The sequence below is a fragment of the Gracilinanus agilis genome, chromosome 2 (genome assembly GCF_016433145.1).
Source record: "Gracilinanus agilis isolate LMUSP501 chromosome 2, AgileGrace, whole genome shotgun sequence".
Lineage (NCBI taxonomy): Eukaryota > Metazoa > Chordata > Mammalia > Didelphimorphia > Didelphidae > Gracilinanus > Gracilinanus agilis.
The window spans coordinates 437,122,833-437,145,300 of NC_058131.1; the positions used below are offsets into that span (position 1 = coordinate 437,122,833).

The 22,468-nt window shown below is 36.4% G+C and overlaps 1 protein-coding gene across 3 annotated transcripts in view; it reads left to right on the plus strand.

Moving 5' to 3' along the window:
- Nucleotides 1–22,468, plus strand: part of BRF1 (BRF1 RNA polymerase III transcription initiation factor subunit) — a 195,085-nt gene that overhangs the window by 61,711 nt on the left and 110,906 nt on the right. For 2 of the 3 annotated variants that reach the window (XM_044664725.1, XM_044664726.1), the window contains 2 exons: nt 5,308–5,339; nt 18,080–18,152. In XM_044664725.1, coding sequence (XP_044520660.1) covers nt 5,308–5,339; nt 18,080–18,152 — 105 coding nt within the window. Of the gene's footprint in view, nt 1–5,307; nt 5,340–11,704; nt 11,768–18,079; nt 18,153–22,468 lie in introns of all 3 variants that reach the window. The other variant, XM_044664724.1, reaches the window with a different exon arrangement.

The window sequence follows — 22,468 nt, forward strand, 5'->3', positions numbered from 1 at the left end:
TCCCTCTGGTCTTTTCTCTACCTGTCTCCTTTGCCTGAAACTTTCACTTCTCTCTGACTACTGACCTCCCTGTCTTTAAGTCACAACAAAAAGCTTACCTTCTACAGGAAACTGTAAAAGTGAAATTTGGGAAATGCCATCTAAAAGTATATATATATTTACTATGGACACGTGGGGACCTTAAAACTACATTTCCCATGGTCCAACGGGTTTCCGGTTTGGTTCTTTGGGCGTGGGGATGCCTGAGTCACCACGCAGAGGACTGTTTAAATGGGAGGAGTATCCAAAAGGAAGCCTCTTGGCTAGCAGACTCAGGAAGAGACGGGAGGTAACAATAATGACTGGGCTGCAGTTTTGAATTCTTACAAGCGCATGGTCTAATGACTATCAGCATGGCTTTAATTAAAATACTAATTTCTATAATTGTATCAGCCTTTATCATTTTTAATATTAATAAAACCTTCCCTAACCCCTCTTAATTCCAGTGTTTTTCCTCCTTTTATTATTTCCTTTTTATTCCATGTATTGCTTTTTTGCATATATTTGTTTGCATGCTCTCTTACTCATTAGATTGTAAACTCTTTAATGGTAAGAAATTGCTTTTTGCCTCTTTTTGTATCCCTAATGAGTATAGTTTTGGACATAGACATTTAATAAATGTTGAATTGAATTGATCTGTTATTCTATCTTGCTACTTTCTTACTGTTCCAACTGATACACAACAATTTATATTTTGAGTTTTAGAATTGATACTTAATTTCAGTTTTGAAGTACAATCTGATTAAGGCACTCACAAAGTTATTTATATTTTTGTAAGTTTAATGTAAGTACTTTGCCATTCTGTATTTTTACATATGGTCATATCATTAGATAGAAATTTCTAATTGTGTGAAAACCTTTAAATCCTTATGCTTTTCATTCAGAGAGATAGCTAGTTCTCTTTGTGTTGTTATTCATCTTCAGTAGGAGTATGTTTTTAAAATTTTACTTCTTTAGCTTTTGGCAAATGACTTTTCCCACTGGTCTTTTCATTTATTTAAGCTAGGTAGCTAGGTAATAGTGGATGGAGTGGATAGAGTGCTGGACTTGAAGTCAAGAAGACTTAAGTTCAGATATAGTCTCTGATACTTAATAGTTCTGTGACACTGGCCCAGTCACTTAACTTCTCTTTGCTTCTGTTTCCTCAACTGTAACATGGGGATAATAACAGTTTTGAGAATCAAATTAAAGAGGAAATATTTGTAAAATGATTAGGATAGTGCTTGGCCTATAGTAGACATTATATAAATGCTTTTTTCTCTTCCCCTTACTTGTGCATTTGTGAATATGTGGATGTGAAATTTTTCTGATGCAAATATTTTCAGTGTAGTCCTAGGGTAACAGGTACTACTACAAAGAGCTTTGGCTTTGTAGTTAGAATATCGTTATTTGAATTCTGACTCTTCCATTTGTGTGACTTTGGACAATTAATTTAAACTTTTTGAACCTCAGTTTCCTTAATTGGGCTAATAGTACTGTAGTGAGGATCAAATAAAATAATATTTGTGGAATACTTACTGTTGTAAAAATGGCAGCTATTATTTTCATTTACTGAGCATTTGTAAATATTTAATGCATTTCGAAAGTATCTTAATTGGTACCATTTTATAAAACATACTAAATATACTGTGCTTTCAAATTTTAATATAGCCCTTGTAATGCAAGGATGCAACAGAGGCTTTTGCTCTGGCAAGAGTCAACTGTAAACAGCGCTGGCAGTTAAATCTTAGAATCTTCACAAAAGTTCAGTTGGAGTCAGGCTTGAAGAGAGCTGATGTTCCAACTGAGGTTCTGCTTTGGCTTTCTGCTTTGCCTTGCCCTGTGCTTTTGTCTCTGGACAATTTGAATCTAGCCGATTTCTCTGAACCTCTCCCTGACCTCTCCATATTATTTCCCTGTTATTTTCCCTGAATTTCCCTTTGGGCTCTGGGAGGAAGGGTGGTTTTGGTTTTGGTGACTAGACTTTGTGGGTTTAGTTTTCTGTAGGCAAGTAGGACATCCTTAAATCAAGCTATCCCTTATTTTATTGATCTAGTAAATACTTTACTTTAAGGCAGCCAGATCTTCCTGACTAGTAGTCTAACCGTCCTGTGACCCTTCCCCCACCTGCAGTTTTCTCCCTAGCGGCTGTTACACAGCCCTAAAGCCCCTCTTCTGATTAATCCTGATATTAATAAATCCCCTTTGTTACTTGCTCAAACACTCTGGTGAATCATTAAGATTAAGGCAAGGGTTGAAGAGGAAAGGAATTATTTGCTTTTATTTCTTGAGGGAACTGCGGGCATCCATCTTGGCAGGAAGTCCTTACCCGAGACTTCCTCCTGTCATCAGTTTCACTGACAGGGAGGAGCCCTTCGACTCCTCCCTCAAGGGACTTTAGAAACTAACAAGAGAAGTCCTCAAGGCATTTTTTTTTAAACCCTTAACTTCTGTGCATTGACTCATAGGTGGAAGAGTGGTAAGGGTAGGCAATGGGGGTCAAGTGACTTGCCCAGGGTCACACAGCTGAGAAGTGTCTGAGGCCGGATTTGAACCTAGGACCTCCTGTCTCTAGGCCTGGCTCTCAATCCACTGAGCTACCCAGCTGCCCCCTCCTCAAGGCATTTTTAAACATTTTTGACTAGCCCAACTCCTTTGTGTTTATAGATATACCTTTTCTTGCCTTGAAGGGTTCAGCCTGTCTCCCTCAGTACCCTCTGTCTCTAGTCAAGCCTATTTTAAGCTACCTCTCCTGAATACCCCATCTATTCCCTTACCATCCAATATACCACCTCATTCCTTCCTTCCCTACATTTAGCCATCCCCTTCATTCCTCCTCCTAATACCTACCTCACCTTTGGGGGGGGAGTTTTTTTTGAAGCTACAGATGACACACAAAGGCCAGTAGATGACACAGAAAAAATTTAGAAACTGTTAACCCATGACCAAATACCCCCAAATTTACAATAAGGTACTATAAACACCCCACAAGAGAAAAAGAAAAAAATTCTGACTTCTTCTCTAATATGAAATGAGAGCCAAAAATTTTCATGCAGATTTTCCAGATCTTGGGGGGCATTGTGCTCCAAACCCCTTGATGTGGAAGGGATACCTCTAATTAATTTTACCTATTCCAGAGAGATCTTTATCCTCTTCACTGTAAGGATTAAAAATGATAAACGCTGATATTATGAGGAAAAGTAATATTTTAATTACCATGGCCACATTGGTAAAATATATAAGACCCTGTGCCTGGCTAAGATCTAGTCAAACTGCCTGCTAGTCCATACCTTCTATTCCCTTTGGCTGCTTCATACGGAAAAGTGAGAGCCCAAGCTCCACCCCTAATTTAAGTCACGCCCTACCTTGGTTCCCTTTGGTTGAATGTCATCAGGTCAGAAACCGAAAACCCATTGAATCACGGAAAAATGTAGTCTCAAAGTCCCCCACATGTTCACAGGAAGTTTGTCATATATCTACATATCTTGAAACTCAAATGAGCCCCAATACCTCTAAATGGAACCCCAGAAATTCTAAATAACATATCACTCTTAAGTTTTGGTACTGTGAAGCAACCTTCAGGTTATTTTTTATTTAATAAATTCACTTGAAAAACATTTATGTAATGTTGCCTCTGACTAATCCAGTTAAAAAAATGATTTATGAAAATTTTGTTTTTAAATATTTTAACTTCCCAATCTTAGCCCTTCTCCCCTTTTAAAAAAAAGAGACACAGTTATACAAACATGTTAAATGTATTGGACCACATAGGCATCATCTCCCATCTATAGTATACCTCATTTATTAAGAAGAAATAAAATAAGTTCAGTCTTCAGTCCTGGAACCAGTTGTATTATTCTTTTTTTTTTCCTTACATTATTTTGGACATTATATATCTTACTTTCTTTTTTTTTTAAATCATTTATTTATTCATTTTTAACATGGTTACATGATTCAAGCTCCTACTTTCCCCTTCACCCCCCGTTGTCCCCCCACCCATAGCCGACGCACATTTCCACGGGTTTTTACATGTGTCCTTGTTCAAGACCTATTTCCAAATTGTTGATATTTGCATTGGTGTGGTAGTTTCAAGTCCACATCCCCAATCATGTCCTCCTCAGCCCATGCATTCAAGCATTTGTTTTTCTTATATGTTTCCTCTCCTTTAGTTCTTCCTCTGAATGTGGGTAGCATTCTTTACCATAAATCCCTCAGAGCTGTCCTGTGTCATTGTTTTCTGCTGGTACAGAAGTCCATTGTATTCGAATTTTACCATAGTATATCAGTCTCTGTGTACAATGTTCTTCTGGCTCTGCTCCTATCGCTCCGCATCAGTTCCTGGAGGTCTTTCCAGTTCACATGGAATTCCTCCAGTTTACTATTCCTTTGAGTGCAATAGTATTCCATCACCAGCATATACCACAGTTTGTTCAGCCATTCCCCAATTGAAGGACATACCTTCCTTTTCCAGTTCTTTGCCACCACAAAAAGCATGGTTATAAATATTTTCTTACAAGTCTGTTTATCTATGATCTCTTTGGGGTACAAACCCAACAGTGGTATGGCTGGATCAAAGGGCAGGAATTCTTTTATAGCCCTTTGAGCATAGTTCCAAATTGCCAGCCAGAATGGTTGTATCAGTTCACAACGCCACCAGCAATGCATTCATGTCCCAATTTTGCCACATCCCCTCCAGCATTCATTACTCTCCCCTTCTTTCATTTTAGCCAATCTGCTAGGTGTGAGGTGATACCTCAGAGTTGTTTCGATTTGCATTTCTCTAATTATTAGAGATTTAGAACACTTTCTCATGTGCTTATTGATACTTTTGATTTCTTTACCTGAAAATTGCCTATTCATGTCTCTTGCCCATTTATCAATTGGGGAATGGCTTCATTTTTTATACAATTGATTTAACTCCTTGTATATTTGAGTGATTAGATCCCTGTCAGAGTTTCTTGTTATAAAGATTTTTTCCCAATTTGTTGTTTCCCTTCTGATTTTGACTACATTGGTTTTGTTTGTACAAAAGCTTTTTAGCTTAATATAATCAAAACCATTTAATTTACATTTTGTAATTTTCTCTAACTCTTGCTTGGTTTTAAAATCTTTCCCAGAGATCTGACAAGTATACTATTTTGTGTTAACTTATTTAGTTTCCCTTTTTATATTCAAGTCATTCACCCATTCTGAATTTATCTTGGTGTAGGGTGTGAGATGTTGATCTAAATATAATCTTACTTTCTTGATTCTTCAGATGTAAGTATCTTTCCTTGACTTCTCCTGCAGATATGTTACTTGACCTCAGTGACCTTCTACAGGTATGTTATTTTTTTTAAATCTCTCTTTTTCCTCACTGGATTATGATTGCAGACAAGCATTGCAAATGCATGGCATACCATTTAGTAGAAGATCTATCTGTTCTCACTATACTGGCTGGGGAAGACCAATTTGGATAAATTGGAAGACCTTTAAAATTTCCAATTAAACAGAATTTTAGCCTTCATTTCAGTTTTATAATCATTAAACCTCTATTTTACCTAAAGCACTTTGTAAAGAACTGGAGATACAAACACAAAAATTAAACATACTTAAAAAATCTTGCATTTTACTTGGAGGGTTAGAGTAAAAACATTATTACAGTTGATAAATAAATATAAAATAATTTCAAGAAGGTTAGAGTACTAAGATCTAGGGGGAATCAGAAAAGGTTTTGAATAAGAAATGACACTTGATTGGAGTTTTGAAAGAAGCTGTTATTTCTATGAAAAGGGAATATATTCCAGGGATGAGAAATAATCTGTACAAAAACATGGAGGTGATATGTTGGGATTGCGGAATACCATGCTGACTTTTTTTGCCTGAAATTAAGTTTTCAAAGGGAATTCGTATTAAAAGATCCAGATTATTCCATAGTCTACTTAGAGTCTTTCAAATAGCCTCTGGCCTTGTTCTCTTGAATGCTCTATCCCCTCTCCTTTGCCTCTTGGCTTATCTGGCTTACTTCAAGCTTGAAACACACTTGCAGGAGGCCTTTTCTGATCCTCCCCAGCTGCTACTACCTTCTCTTTCAAATAATCTATCTATTTGTAGCTACATAGTTATTTACATATTGTCTTTCTCACTAGAATGTATGTTGGATTGACTGGTGGAACTATTTTTTTAAGCTTAAAAAAACCCCTCTCTTTGTATCCTTAGTACTTAGTATAGTGCTTTGCATATAGTAAACACTTACTATAAAGTTGTTGACTGAATGAATAAGTATGTAATTGTTGGTGGGTATGAGATTAAGGGTGAATCTAAAAGCCAGACTGAAGAATTAATTTATTCTAGAAGTGCTATGGAGTAACAGAAGATTTTTGGGTAAGGGGAATGCTATGGTCAGACTTAGTTGTTGGGAGATTATTTTGGTAGCTTTGTAGAGGCTAGATTGTAGAGCACATTGATTAGAAAAAGGAGAGATTGCCAATTTTGGAGGATGGTTTAATACTTTAGGCAATGGTGATAAGGCCCTGAAGAAGAATATTAGTTATTTTGGAGAGAAAAGGATGGAAGGGTGAGAGGTGGAGGTAAAAGTGATGAGACTCGGTGATCAATTAAATATAGGGAATAAGAGCTAAGGAAAAGCCAAGGAATATTCAGAAGTTATGAACTTGGGTGACTGAGAAGATGGTGATGTCCTTACAGCTAGTATAATATGATATATCATAATGTAACTGCATTCAGTAAAGTGTCAGACCATTTATCCTTGAGAAACAAAAAGAGTGAGAAACCTCAATAAGCCTTTTTTTGAAACCCTTTCCTTCTGTCTTAGAATCAATGCTAACTCTTGGTTCTAAAGGCAAGAGGTCAAGTTGCTTGCCCAGACAGCTAGGCAATATCTGAACCCAGGACCACCACCTGTTTCCAGACCATCTGCAGAGCTACCTACCTGTTCCCTCAATAAGCTTTTGATCTAAATTGGGGCTTTAAAATGAGGATGTTCTGGGGCAGCTGGGTAGCTCAGTGGATTGAGAGCCAGACCTAGAGATGGGAGGTCCTAGGTTCAAATATGGCCTCAGACACTTCCTAACTGTGTGACCCTTGGCAAGTCATTTAACCCCCATTGCCTAATCTTTACAGCTCTTTTACCTTGGAACCAATACACAGTATTGATTCTAAGACAGAAGGTAAGGGTTTTAAAAAAAAATGAGGATATTCTCATGAAAACCTCAATTTCTTTATCTGTAAAATCAGGATGATAATAGCTTGTACCTTTGAGGGTTGCCTTGAGGATTAAATGAGAAAACATTTGTAAAGTGCTTTCCAAACAAAGTACTATATAAATGCTAGCTATTATTATTGACTTTGGAGTAAATAACTTTCAAAGTACTAAGGGAATGGAACAGGATGGGGATAGACCTGAGTTAGAAAACTACTCCAGGCAAGAGGTGATATAGACCTGAATTAGGATAGTGAGTACTTGAGTGCAGGGGAAGGGACATACATAGAGAAGTGTTGTAGTGTTATAAAAAAGGCAAGATTTGGCAACAAATTGGATATGTGACCTGAGTAAAAATGAGGAGTTCAGATAACTCTGAGGCTTGTAACTGGAGTGACTGGGAGGATTTTGGTGTCCTTGACAATAGGGGTTATGAGGAAAGATAATGAATCTTGTTTTGGCAATGCTGTTTTGAGAGGCCTATGAGATATTCAATTTGAAATGTCTAAGAGAAAATTGGTCATTTAGGAATGCAACTGAGACTGGACATATAGATATAGGAATCATCTCCTTCAATATGATAATTTGAATCCATGGGAGTTGATGAGCTCATAAAGTAAGATAGTACAGCGTGGAAATAGAAGAGAGTCTTGGGGGACAAACCTAGATGGTGGGTATAACATGGATGTGAAAAAGAATTGTCAGGTAGAAGGTGAACCAAAGGAAGCTTTATTAAGAAAACCTAGAGAGGAGACAATTGGTATAAGTGTAGCCAAGAGAGTGGTACAGCAGGAAAGCATACAGCAGAGTATTCTCTACTACATTCCTCCATGAGTAGTATTTCTCTAAATAAACCTAAAAAACATATCAGAGTGACTCTGATATATTTTTTAGATTTGTTTGAGAAAAAGTTACAGTGAATAATTTTTTCCAACACAAGCTTGTATCAGGAGACACACACAGAGTGATCAGGTCTGCCCAGTTGCACATTGTGTGGGCAACACACAAATGACCAGAGAGAAGCTATGAATTGGGACAAAGGGATGTCCCAGATCTATACTGGGTACTCCCAAATCTGTATTGATTCACTGTGAGAAAACAGGTGCCAACTAGCTGCTTTGTTTCTAACTACCTATTATCAGATATGTAGGATAGATTGAGGGAGGGGATGGGAATCCAAGTGTAGCATATAGTAGGTAGTGTCTAGGGCCTTTCCAATAAAGAATAAGTTCAGTAAAAGCAGCAGTGGTATTACTTAGACTTCCTAGAAACTGAGCCAGGTTTCACTTCTAGTTTCTATTCCATTCCAAAGACTGCAAAGGAATCACTGAACCAACAGAACATTGCGGCTGAATGATAGGGGCTGAGTCCTATAGCAGTCTAATGTTCCTCAAATTCAAACCCACATCAGGAACTTGAAAAGAAAAGATTTTGCTCCAGATTAGACCACTGTAGGTACTGAAAACTTGCAGGTTCTCAGCCAGAGTTGTCCCTGAGATTCTAGAATAACACAATACTGAATATCCAAAGACATTAAGAACAGGATGAGCTCAGATATTCCTTCTAGAAGTTATACAGAGCCCAGCCCTGAAATTAAGTCCAAAGTCAAGAAGTGGGCTCAAAACAATCATAAAAATCAATTATAGTGACAAAAACACTGAGGACACAAATCCAGAAAAATAAAATGACTCTAAAATATCTTGTAAAGGTGAAAACAATTTTATGAGATTATGTGGTCACCAATATTTATTATATCTTGAGTCAGAAATTTATTTACAATATAGAGAGGAAACAATAAAGTAGAGAAATGTGAAGGGGATAGAAAAGTTATCTATCCTGTCTTAATCCAGGCACAGATTAATTAGTTCTCAACCAGGAAGGCCTGTAGGGAGTAATCACATGGCCTCCTCCAAGATGGAAGCCAGTCTCTCCAGAAACGAGAAGAGAAGTGAGAGCCTTTCACTCACCCATAAAGTAGTCCAGGAGTCAGAGTTCAAGTTGAAACCGAGCTCCAAGCCCATGATCCAAGCCGCAGTCTCCTGCAAAGCTCCCTCGAAGTCTCTTTCCAGTCAGGGGACTTTCTCCACAAGACTGACTGAAGCCGCAGGATTCATGACTTTTTATGGTGATTTCTCATGCCTGCCGCTCTTCACAGGGGCCTATCGCAGTTTCTAAATTGTCTAGCACTGCCCAGGGGCCAATGTTTATGGGAATCAGTTCTCACCTTCTGGAGGGGTGAATACTCATCAAAAGGGCTTACAGATTCCTGGCTGATTCTGAGGGTATATAAACTCTGATCATAGGATTCACAGTTTGAGTTAAAAGGGTGGAGTTCTCCAAGTAAGTGACTTGTGAGTTCTCTTAACTAATAAAGAATTCCCTTTCACAAGTGTAAACTCAGAAAGAACAAAGAATTCCCTTTTACAATCTACAAGCAAAGCCTCAAAGAAAAACACCAATTTAGATAGAATTCCTGAATGAGATTAAAATCAATATTTAAAAAAAAGAGTTTAAAACTTTTTATCAGTAAAATGAGAGCTCTTGAGAAAAGAATTAGAAAAGTAATTGGAACTATGGAAGATGTTAAAAGGGGTATCTTGCCCAAACAACAAAGTCCCTAAAACTACAGTGGATCAAATAGAAGCCAATGACCCCATTAGACAACAGAAAAGTACTAACACAAAGTCATGAGAAAGGAAAAAGTAGAAGAAAATATATCATATGTATCATAGCCAAAACAATAGGCATCATATTAAAAAAATCTTAAAAGAAAACTGTCCAGACTTCTAGAACCAGAGTGGAAATAGAAACAAAGTGGAAATAGAAAAAAAATCCACTGGTTATCTCCTGAAAGAAACCCCCAAATGAAAACTTCTAGGAACATTTTAACCAAAAGTTAGTGCCTCCAGTTCAAAGAAAAATACTTAAAGCAAACAGAAAAAATTAAATCCTGTCAGGTTCACACATTATTCAGCAGCCACCACTTTGAAGGGGACAGAGGCTTGGAATATGATATTCTAGAAGGCAATGATTATAGACAGAGCCAAAAATAAGTTACCTTGAAAAACTTAGTATAATACTTCAGGGAAGAAAATGGACGTCTGGGTACGATAAAAAGGCCAGAACTACATAGAAACTTTGCAGTTCACACACAGGCATTAAGAGAAACATTAAAAAGGTAAACATAAGTGTATAATGATAAAGACCTAAAGAATAAACTGCTTACATTCTAATATGGGTAGATGCTTCATGTGTCCTCTCTGAACTTGGTCATCATCTAGGGTTATAAAGAGGCTAATTCCAGGCAGCCCTAGGCTGTTCTTGTATATGTTGATCATCTAAGAAAGGTTAGGGAAAATTTTCTTACACAATCATGTAATTTTCTCACATAATCATATGTACAATAGACATATCTGTACAAATTAGGGTTAGGAAAGGAGAATTTGACACTTGAACTTCATTTTCATTTGAACTGGTCAAAGGAAGGAAGAACTTATATGTGTATGTGTGTGTGTGTGCACACACACACACACAATACATATATATATATATATATATATTTTTTTTTAACAAGAAAATAGGAGGGGAAAGAATTGGGGGAGTTAGAGGGGATTAGTTAGGGGAAGGATTAGTCCTAAGTAAAACAAACTATTAAGTTTGTACAAAAATATTTATAATTCATTTTGAGGTGTTAAGAATGAGAATCTGAGAAGATTGCTCATAAGTTGGAGAATGTCTGAATAAGTTATGATATATAAATGTAATGGAATACTATATTAAATGATAAAGGGGATAGTTTTGGAGAAGCCTGAGAAGACTTCTATGAACTGACACAGAGTGAATGAAACAGAAACAGAAGAATTTATACAATGATATGTGAAAAAAACAGTGAAAGAATTAGATACTCTGTTCAGTGTAATTATAAACCATAATTCCAGAGGACTAATGATGAAACATGCTACCCACCTTTTGATAGAGAGGTGAAGAACTCAGTGTAGAATGAGATATATTTTTGATGTGGTTAGCCATATTTGCCAGATTTATGTATTTTTACTATTCAGAGGTTTGTTTTTATTTCATTTTCATTTGAGGGGAGAGGTGCATGCATTTGAGATGATGGTTGAGAGATAGTTACACTGAACAGAATATCTAATTCTTTCACTGTTTTTTTTTCACATGTCATTGTATAAAGAATATATCAATATTCAACTGTGTTATAGTTTTTATGCACTAAGCCTGCCACAGAGAATTTTTTTAACATTAATATCCAAGCCATTTCTAGTTTGGAGAAAGATGTTTCTCTCCAAATTAAATTAATATAATTTCCCCATGTCTTCTGACATACTTTCTCCTCAAGACCATTTGATAATTCATATTATATGAATCTTGAAGAAAAAAATGAGAAGTAGAAATCCAGTTTGAGGTTAACATTTTAGAATAGTTGAGTAACAAACCACCATCTTATTCATTCTGCTCCTCTCTCAGTATCTTAATCCTTTTCCAGTGGAGATGAGTGAATCATTGCTTCTGGGGATGGACAAAGAAAAGGTGTGCCTGGAGCCCAATCTAAATTTTACTTACCATTTCCCTAAGAAAGATCTTTTTTGTCTTCATTTCACTATTCAACATGAAAGTATGGAAAAAAGAATTTTTAGACCAGAGAAATATTATTTCTTAATATTGTTGAGGATCTAAAAAGATTTTAAGAGCCTTGAAACAAGAAATTTGGAGCACTTGCTATGGTTTGTGGGAGACTGAATTGTTTAGGGAAGAGTAGAATGCTTTGCTTTGGTGATTTCTCAGTTGAAATTAGGTATCATAAGGTTGTAGCGAACCCAGTAGTCACAATTCTATACTTCCTTTAGCCCTGTTCAACAGAACTTAAATTGGAGTGAGGGAGGTAGATGGGGTAAATAAATAAACCTTAAGTTTGAGGTTTGTCAAAATATGATGGTCAACATGACAAGGTTACAAGAGATTGAAGACTAGAATAGAGAGGATTCTTTTGTGGTTCAGTTGTTTTAAGTCATATATGTGACTCCTTTTGAGTTTTTTGGGTTTTGTTTTTTTTTGGCAGAGATACTAGAGTAGTTTGCCATTTCCTTCTCCACCATTTTACAGAAGAAGAAATGGAGGCAAACAGTGTCTTGTCCAGCATTACAAAGCTATTCAGTATCTGAGGTCATATTTGAACTAAAAAAAGATAGGCCTTCCTGACTCCATGCCCAATAGTATCCACTGCACTACTTAGTTGCCCAGAGAAGATAACATAGAGTTGAACTGGTTTGTGAAAGGCTCAAGATTGACAAAGGAGGAGAATGTAGGCTGAGGGATGGAGAGATTAGAGAAGAAAGTGAGCCAAATCAAAATTCCATGAAGGAATTTTGGTGATCATAAACAAGTGTTTTGTGGATGATGGCAGGATCAAGAATGTAGTCCTCTTTGGCATAGCTGAGGTGGAGTAGAGGCTTAGGGCTGAAACAGATTGTAGACTGTGAGCCAGGTACTGAACTCATTAAGAAAGATGGGTGAATTGTTGGTTGGTACATAATGGCTAGCAGCCTCCAGATTTGTTGTTAAATTTGGATAGCTTTAACCTTAAGGGAGAGAAATTACTGAGGATGGTAGTAGAGGGAGTCAAATATTATCTATTTTTATTCTTAAAATAATCCTGTAAGTTAGTTACTACTGTATTATTCCCATTAAGCAGAAAAGGAAACTACTGTTTAAAAGTTCTATGACTAGAAAACCAGAGTTAAAACTATCTTCACAATTCCAAATGAATTATACCACATTGCCTCTAAAAGCTATTCATTGATTTAGAAACCAAAGGTATTAGGTAATGAGGTCAAGTCAGCAAGATTTACTAAATACTTCCTATTATGTGCTAGGCACTGTGCTAATCAGTAGAGATACAAAGGGGAAAAAAAACCTAAACAACAACAAAATTTCTACTCTCAAGAAGATTACAGTGTAATAGGGGGAGACAAAATATCAACAATCACGTCCAAACAATATAAAGTCAGGAGAGATCATAGATTATTTTAGATGAAAGATACTAGCTTTTCCCCCCCCTCCAGTACTATTTTATTTTATTTTTCCCCAATTACACGTAGAAACAATTTTTGACATTTGTTTTCTGGCATTTTGCTATCCAAAATTCTTTCCCTCCCTTCTGTGAGATAGCAATTTGATATAGGTTATTTATATGTGCTATTATGTAATGCATATTTTCACATTTGTCATATTGTAAAAGACATATTACACATATGAGAAATGCTCCTTAAGAAAATAAGATGAAAAATGGTTTGTATTCAGATTCCATCAGTTCTAGTGGTGGATAGCATTTTTTATCATGAGACCCTGGCATTAAGAGGGTTTTAGAAAGTCATTTGCAGTAGGTGGGATTTTAGTTGGTACTTGAAATCAGAGAAGATCTAAGAGAATCAGATGAGGAAGGAGAGAGTTCTATGTATAAAGGGTGGGAAAGGAGGGATAGCCAGTGAAAATTCCCAGAATTGTGAGATAGAATATTGTATGTGAGGAATGGCAAAGAGGCAAATATCACTGTATTAGAGAATACTGGTGAAGAGTAAGAAGATTGATAAAGTAGGGAGTGGCTGGGTTATGAAGGGCTTTAAGGATGGGTCATTCATAGACAATAGGAAGAAAGTCATTAGGGGCAAATGGAAAAAGATAGGAGTAGAGGAGATTAAGGATGCATGTGGAGTAGGCCTTGGCAAGAAGCTCCAACTCTTCTGGTGAGACAAGAAGAACTAGAAGAGGAAGTTGTCCAAATGATATGAGCTAAGGAGGAGGAGACAAGAGGGAGCTCTTTGGGAATGGTCTTATATCTAAATCAGAAAATAAATAATCTCTCTCTCTCTCTCTCTCTCTCTCTCTCTCTCTCTCTCTATATATATATATATATATATATATATATATACACACACACACACACATATATGCATGTATGTATTTTTTTAAATGTGCTGAGGACTTTGTACTCTATCTTATGCAAGGGTTCAGATGGTTTAGACAGATATTGAACTTCTTGAAAAAGGACAGAAAGTGACCTTTGCATTTATTTTGTTTAGAACAATGTAAATGTTTAGTAGATATTTGTTGTTTGCTTATTAGATTAGAATAGGGTGATATAGGCAGATTATGTGAACCTCAAAGGAGAAGAGGGATTCCTGAGTAATTGTGACAGAGGAAAGATCTAAAAGAGGCCAGTGAGGAGTAAGAAGTCTGTCTTCTTTTCCTCCTGACCTAGAGTGTTAGTAGCATGAAAGCATCCTTGTTACTAGAGATGTTGACTTGGGATGTGTTGTCTAATGGAGAAAATCAGATTTCCTCGAGTACAAAGAATGGAAGGTATGAGAAAAAAGATGTTTAAGATAAAGCCATGTTCAAGATAAAGCCATCTTTAGTGTTTAGGGCCGGGGGACCAGTGGATCAGAAAATGAGATTTTTTTTGTAAATGAATAATCTGGGGCTCATTACAGGTTACTCTATACAGTGGTGTAGGACACTGGGGTAAGAACTAATTGTCTTTTGAAAATGTAGAGGGGATTCCTCTTCAAGTATAGATAGGATCATATGAGTTCAAGTGCAGAAATTCTGTGATTTTGTGATGCATTCAAACTGTTTGATTGGGTGTAGGGGAGAGGAGGTATATGTAATATGATCTGCATTATACTTTAGCAAGATGGACCTCATGACATATCTAGGAAGGATAAGGATGGAGAAGTAAGAATATTGGTTAGGAAGAAGCTATTGTAAATAGTCTAGATGAGAAATAATAAGGATGTGATGTAGAGCCAGTAGCAGTAGGAAAAGAAACAAAAGGACAGATTTTTTTTTGTTATTTCTAGTTTCTATAAATGGGTAGGTTTCTTTATATAGCTGGGTTACATGTACATTAATATTTATGTTATATGGTAATTCTAAATAAATTAGGGTTTATTGAGTGGGGAGTTCACTGCCAGACAGCTGAATGAAGAATAGATTGGAATAGGTTATATATATATATATATATATATATATATATATAAGACTTACAGGGGGCAGCTGGGTAGCTCAGTGGAGTGAGAGTCAGGCCTAGAGACAGGAGGTCCTAGGTTCAAACCCGGCCTCAGCCACTTCCCAGCTGTGTGACCCTGGGCAAGTCACTTGACCCCCATTGCCCACTCTTACCAATCTTCCACCTATGAGACAATACACCGAAGTACAAGGGTTTTAAAAAAAAAAAAGACTTACATGACAGGGAGACCAACCAATAGACTTTTAGTAGACTAGGAGTAAGGTGATGAGGGCCTACACCAGGATAGTTATCAGTGTTAGAAGAGAAAAATATATGCAAACAATGTTACAGAAGTTCAATGGACAGGCCTTGGCAATAGTTTGGATAGAGAAGGTGACAGAATTCAAAGATGACATCTGGATTGTGAGCCTGAATGATGGGGATGATGGTGTTACCCCCAACAGTAATAAGGAAATCTGGAAGAAGAAAGGGTTTTGGAGAATAGATGAGTTCAGTTTTGGAAATAATGAGTTTAAGGTGGCTATAGGGCCTTCAGGTCAAGATATGTGAAAGGCAGTTGGAGAGAAAAGACTGGAGATCAGTAGAAAGGTTTGGGCTGGATGAGTAGTTTTGAGAGTTATCAGTATAGAGCTGATAATTGAATATATAGGAGCTGATGAGATCACCATGTGAAATAGTACAGAGATATAAAAAAGAAGGCCTAGGATATAGCCTAATGGGTCATCTGGATAGATCCAGCAAAGGAGACTAAGAAGTAAAAGAAGGAGACAGAGGAGGTAGGAGAATCTGGAGAGTGCAGTGTCCTAAAAGTCTAGAGAAAAGAGAAAATCAAAGAGAAGAGAGTGATGACTAGTTTCAAAGGCTGCAAAGAGGTCAAGTAGGATAAGGATTGAGAATAGGTCATTAGATTTGGAAATTAAAAGATCACTTATAAATTTTTCTTATTTTTTTCCAGTCAGCAGAAATCCATCTCCTTTCTCCCTCCCCTTCCCTTGTCCCTCAATTGAGAATGAAGGAAAAATAAAAACCTTGTTAAAGAAATCTACATAGTCAAGCAAAACAATTTCCACATTGGCCATGTCTAAAAGAAAAAAACAGTGTGTTTTTTAAAAAACAAATATACACATATACACATGTAGCTCTCCTTTCATACACATGTATATAATGTGCATACACACATATTCATTCATTCTTCATTATTAGTTTTCTAGGATCATGTTTGGACATCATGGTTATCAGAGTTCCCAAATCTTTCAAAGCTGTTTGTTTTTACAATATGTCACTGTACAAATTGTTTTCCTGGTTCTAACTTGGTAAAAATTCATAGAAGTTTTTCCATGTTTCTCTGAAATCTTCACTTTCATCAATGAAATGGAGAAAAGGACATTAGATTTGAGAATTAAGAGATTAGTAACTTTAGAGAGAGTAGTATTAGTTGAATTATAAGTTTTGAAGCCTAACTTCAGAGGCTTAAGAAGAGAATGAGAGGGACAGCTAGGGTAGCATAGTGGATAGAGCACCAGGCCAGGAGTTGGGAGGATCTGGGTTCAAATTTGACCTCAGATACTTCCTAGCTCTGTGACCCTGTTTAAGTCACTTAACCCCAATTGCCTGCCTAACCCTTGCCACTCTTCTGTCTTAGAACTGATACTAAGAAAGAAGGTAAGAGTTTTTTTTTTTTTAAAGTGAGAGGCAGAGAAGTAAAGGGCCTTTATAGTAGATAGCCTCTTTTTTTTTTTTTTTTTTTTAAAGATATCCTTCTCAAGGACTATAACCCACAAAAAGCAGGGGAGATATGGGATGATAATAGCGATGCATAGATCAAGTGATGATTTTTTGATGGGTGAAGATATAGACATGTTTGTAGGCAATAGGGAAGGGATCAGTAGACAGAGACTGAACATAAATAAGAGTCAGGATGATAGAGGGACATTCCATAGGATAGAATGGAATCACTTGTCTATCTCTCTCTCTCTCTCTCTCTCTCTCTCTCTCTCTCTCTCTCTCTCTCTGTCTCTATCTCTGTCTATGTCTATGTCTATATCTATATCTACATACATACACATACATATACATACACATACATATGTATATGTATATGTATGTACGTACATGCATACATATATACATAATGGGATTTGGAAAGGCTACCTACCTCTCCATTAGAGGCAGGCATGAAAGAGATAGTAGAAGGCATCTTTATAATGTGAGAAGAGCAGAAGAGAAAAGTACTCAGTAAATGTTAAATAAAATGAGACAAAGTATTCAGCTGAAATTTGAGTATATTAGAGAGAAATGTACAGAAATAAATATCATACAAGATAAAATGTGATCAGGGCAAACAAAGGAGCCAGGTAAAGTACTATAAGAAAATGCAAGGAAGGAAAGAACACTTTAATCTCAGGGGAAAATAAACAACTTTCTGGAGATGGCAACTTTCTTGGAAAAGAAAAATTTCAGTAGGTAGGGATGCTGAGGGAATCCATTTTAAGTGCTTGTGTAGGTACATGGAGACAAGAGAATTAAGTGCATGTTGATATAGGATAGCTTTCAGTATAGTTGAAATATGAATGTAAAAGGGGATGAGAGTGAGATAAGGTTGGAAAAATAGTTTGGAACTGGTTGTGAAAATGAAGAGAAGTTATGTCAAAAGTACAAGTTATATATACACTATTTAAAATAAAAGATTTTGTTGTTGCTATCACAGAGTTATAAATAGTCAAACTACTGTTGTTTCTGTTTTATAGTGGAATACCTTTTAAAAATATTTCTGTTAAAAATATAAACTCAAAGTTTTGGGTTTGTTTTAATAGGTGAATGTTTATGTGCTGGGGAAAACATTTCTTCTTTTGGCCAGAGAACTCTGCATCAATGCTCCAGCAATAGGTATGTTTTTGTTGTCTGAGTATTTGGACAGTGCTTGTTTTCTGAAAGAGTATTGGTTTTTTAAAAGCCAGAGAATAAAGTGCCATGGTCTTTGAAGAAATAGAAGCGATAGGGAAAGAGCACTTGAAAATCCAGAGATTTCCCAGGTAAGGAAATTTTGTAAAAACTATAAAAAGCCCATCATATTTAAGACCTACTTTGAGTACAGAAACTTGAATATTTGGTTGAAGGTATTACCAGATGTGGGTTTTGGGAGATGACCATTCCTTTTGGAGGCAATTTGTGGGGTAGTTGCATATCTTAGAAACTGTTGTGCTTATATAAAATTTTCTGGGATTACTGTCTTGAATAGAGGGTTATGGAGTTTTTTCCCAATCAAATCTAACTCTTTTTTTCAGATGAATATTGTCAGCACCACTTTTATTATTCTCTTGGAAGCTCTTATGTCTTTGTGTGTGTTTCTTCTAGAATGTTTTTATTTCAAAGGAAGTCTATACACTTAGCCACTGGGAGGGAGAGAAATTGGAGGCAGCTTTACCTGACTCTTCATTTTTTTTATTTACATATTTTATTTTAGTTTTTTAGAAAAAAATTCCATGATTACTCATCACCCCTTCACCCCCCCCCCCAAATCCAATGCAAATTTCCACTGGTTTTAACGTGTCATCAATCAAGACTTATTTCCATATTATTGATAGTTACATTGGTGTGGTTGTTTCGAGTCTATATCCCCAGTCATGTCCACATCAACCCATGTGTTCAAGTGGTTGATTTTTCTTCTGTGTTTCCACTTCTGTAGTTCTTCCTCTGAATGTGGGTAGCGTTCTTTTCCATAAGTCCCTCCAGATTGTCCTGGGTCATTGCATTACTTCTAGAACAGAAGTCCATTACATTTCGATTTTACCACAGTGTATCGGTCTCTGTGTACAATGTTCTGGCTCTGCTCCTTTCACTCTGCATCAATTTCTGGAGGTCTTTCCAGTTCACATGGAATTCCTACATTTTATTATTCCTTTGAGCACAATAGTATTCCATCACCAGCATATACCACAATTTGTTCAGCCATTCCCCAATTGAAGGACATACCTCATTTTCCAGTTTTTTGCCACACAAAAAGCGCAGCTATAAATATTTTTGTACAAGTCTTTTTATCTGTGATTTCTTTGGGGTACAAATCCAGCAATGCTATGGCTGGCTCGAAGGGCAGGTAGTCTTTTAGAGTTCTTTGGGCATAGCTCCAAATTGCCATCCAGAATGGTTGGATTAGTTCACAACTCCACCAGCATTGCATTAATGTCCCAATTTGACCACATCCCCTTCAACATTCATTACTCTCCCCTGCTGTCATTTTAGCCAATCTGCTAGGTGTGAGGTGGTACTTCAGATTTGTTTTGATTTGCATTTCTCTAATTATTAGAGATTTAGAACATTTTCTCATGTGCTTATTGATAGTTTTGATTTCTTTCTCTCAAAATTACCTATTCATGTTCCTTGCCCTTTTATCAATTGGAGAATGGCATGATGTTTTTATACAATTGATTTAACTCCTTATATATTTGAGACCTCTGTCAGAGTTTTTTTATTGTAAAAATTTTTTCCCAGTTTGTTGTTTCCCTTCTGATTTTGGTTGCATTGTTTTTGTTTGTACAAAACCTTTTTGATTTAATATAATCAAAATTATTTATTTTACATTTTGTAGTTTTTTCTAACTCTTGCTTGGTTTTAAAATTTTCCCTTTCCCATAGATCTGACAAGTATACTATTCTGTGTTGACCTAATTTACTTATAGTTTTCTTCTTTATATTCAGGTCATTCACCCATTCAGAATTTATCTTGGTGTAAGGTGTGAGATGTTGATCTAAACCTAATCTCTCCCATATTGTTTTCTAATTTTCCCAACAGTTTTTGTCAAATAGTGGATTTTTGTCCCCAAAATTGGGGTCTTTGGGTTTATCATACACTATCTTGCTGACGTCACTTACCCCAAGTCTATTCCACTGCTTACTCTTCATTTGAGAATTGTCTATGTCCCTTAATTTTTCTGCCAACATTATCTCAGGGATAATTGTTCATAAATTATGGGCAGTCCTTAGCCCTCTGGTGGGCAAACCATAGATTAGGCACTCAGAATTATTAACACCAATTTAATTAATCATGTAGTCAAAACTATCATTTTACCTAGAAAAGGATCATTATGTCATCTACTAAGGAAGGTCAGGAATCTTATGTCACAGACATAAGAATTCCATTTAGAAGATTATGATTAGTTGCCTAATTCTTAGTGCAAAATAAGCAAACAAATTGCTTCCATTATGATTTTTTAGTCCTGGCCATGTAGAAAGATAGAATTTGATGACCTGCATAGATTTTAGACTTAGAAGCTATCTTGGAAATCATGTAATCCAATCCCTTCATTTTACAGATAGATCCAGGAAGATGAAGTCACTTATATATAGTTACACAGGTAGCAGAGCTAGCATTTGTACCCATGTTTTCAGATTCCAAATCTAGCACTTTTCCTGTACCGTAGTGCATTCTACTTGCTCAGTAACTTTTTACACTACTTTGCATATACCTTTTCTGAAATGGTAGCATATGAGAGTCTGTAGAAGGATGTAAAGAGTAATAAGATTGGGGCATGACTGGTGGAAGGGGAATGAGGGGAAGATATAATAAGTAGAAGATAGAGGTTCTTTGGTTGTCAAGCAACCTAAGGGCATCAGTATTACAGGAGTGGGGAAAGGCCCCAGAAAACCTGTTAATTTTATTGGAAATGGCTGTGGCATAGGGACTTTCAAGAAACTGAGATATATGAGAGTCAGGCCTAGAGACAGGAGGTCCTAGGTTCAAACCCGGCCTCAGCCACTTCCCAGCTGTGTGACCCTGGGCAAGTCACTTGACCCCCATTGCCCACCCTTACCACTCTTCCACCTATGAGACAATACACCGAAAGTACAAGGGTTTAAAAAAAAAAAAAAGAAACTGAGATATAGTTGTCAAATTTCATGAGTCCTCTAGGCCATCCATCATCCCAGAATCCTGGGGGGGGTGGGGGGAGGCAAGGATAATGATAAAAGCATTTATTAAAGTAATTTGATATGTTTAGACTCAGTGATCTCTCTAGTCAAAACTTTCTTGTTATAGATCAGTGGTTCCCAAACTTTTTTGGCCTACCGCCCCCTTTCCAGAAAAAATATTTCTTAGCCCCCTGGAAATTAATTTTTTTTAAATTTTAATATCAATTAATAGGAAAGATAAATGTACCTGTGGCCATCACTGTTCCCCTGGATTGCTGTAGCACCCACCAGGGGGTGGTAGCGCCCACTTTGGGAATCAGTGTTATAGATTCTACCCCAGGCACTGTGCACCAAGGGACCATAACAGTGTTTTTCCAAAACGAATCAATTGGTTAACAATGCTAATAGTGTGAAAGGTAACAGATTAAGGCAGGCACTTTGGAAATCATTTTAATTTAATATGAATATGTGCTTAGGAAACTCTCAATCTCATTTATTAATACATTTTAACTTTTAGATTAATATTGCCATCTATCTACTCTATCATTATCATAATTATTTAACTTTAAATTTTTCTAAAGTGACAGAAACAGCAAGATTAGTGGCAAAAAGGGTACTAGAAATAATTATTACCTGCATTGTATGTGTGTCTGCCATTTTAAATGGACATAGAAGATTAGGATACTCTATAAAGCAACTGATTTTCTACATTAAACATAGTAGTTACCTTTTCTTTAACTAGTTTTAAATTTTTGCTCATTTTATAGCCACTTTGTATCTCTATTGCTTACAACATTGCCAGGCACAGAGAAGGCCCTTAATATATTCTTAATGACTTGAAATTTATAAAAAATTGTGCCTGGGATTTTTCTCTATTCTGTTGCTTCATGAAGATGGTTTTATTAGTTATGTGAATGATTTTTCACTACTGTTTGAAATTTGGCAATGTACCATCATTGAGACGACTTGCTGAAGTGCATAAAGAGCTGGCTAAAAGTAAGGGAAAACTGGGTTCAAGACCTGCCTCAGACTACATTCTGGTTTTTTGATTCTGGCCAGTACCCTTCAGCCAGTGATATAGAACTCAAATAGAAATGGGAGCCAATAAACCCTACATATATGAATTGTATTTTTAGTTATTTTGTTAAATATTTCCTAATTACATTTTAATTTGGTTTAGGCCAAACTCCATGGAATCCATGTATATTTGATACCTCTGCTCTTTCTCTCTCTCTCTTTTTTAAATCCTTACCTTCTGTCTTAGAATCAATGTGATGTATTGGTTCCAAGGCAGAAAAG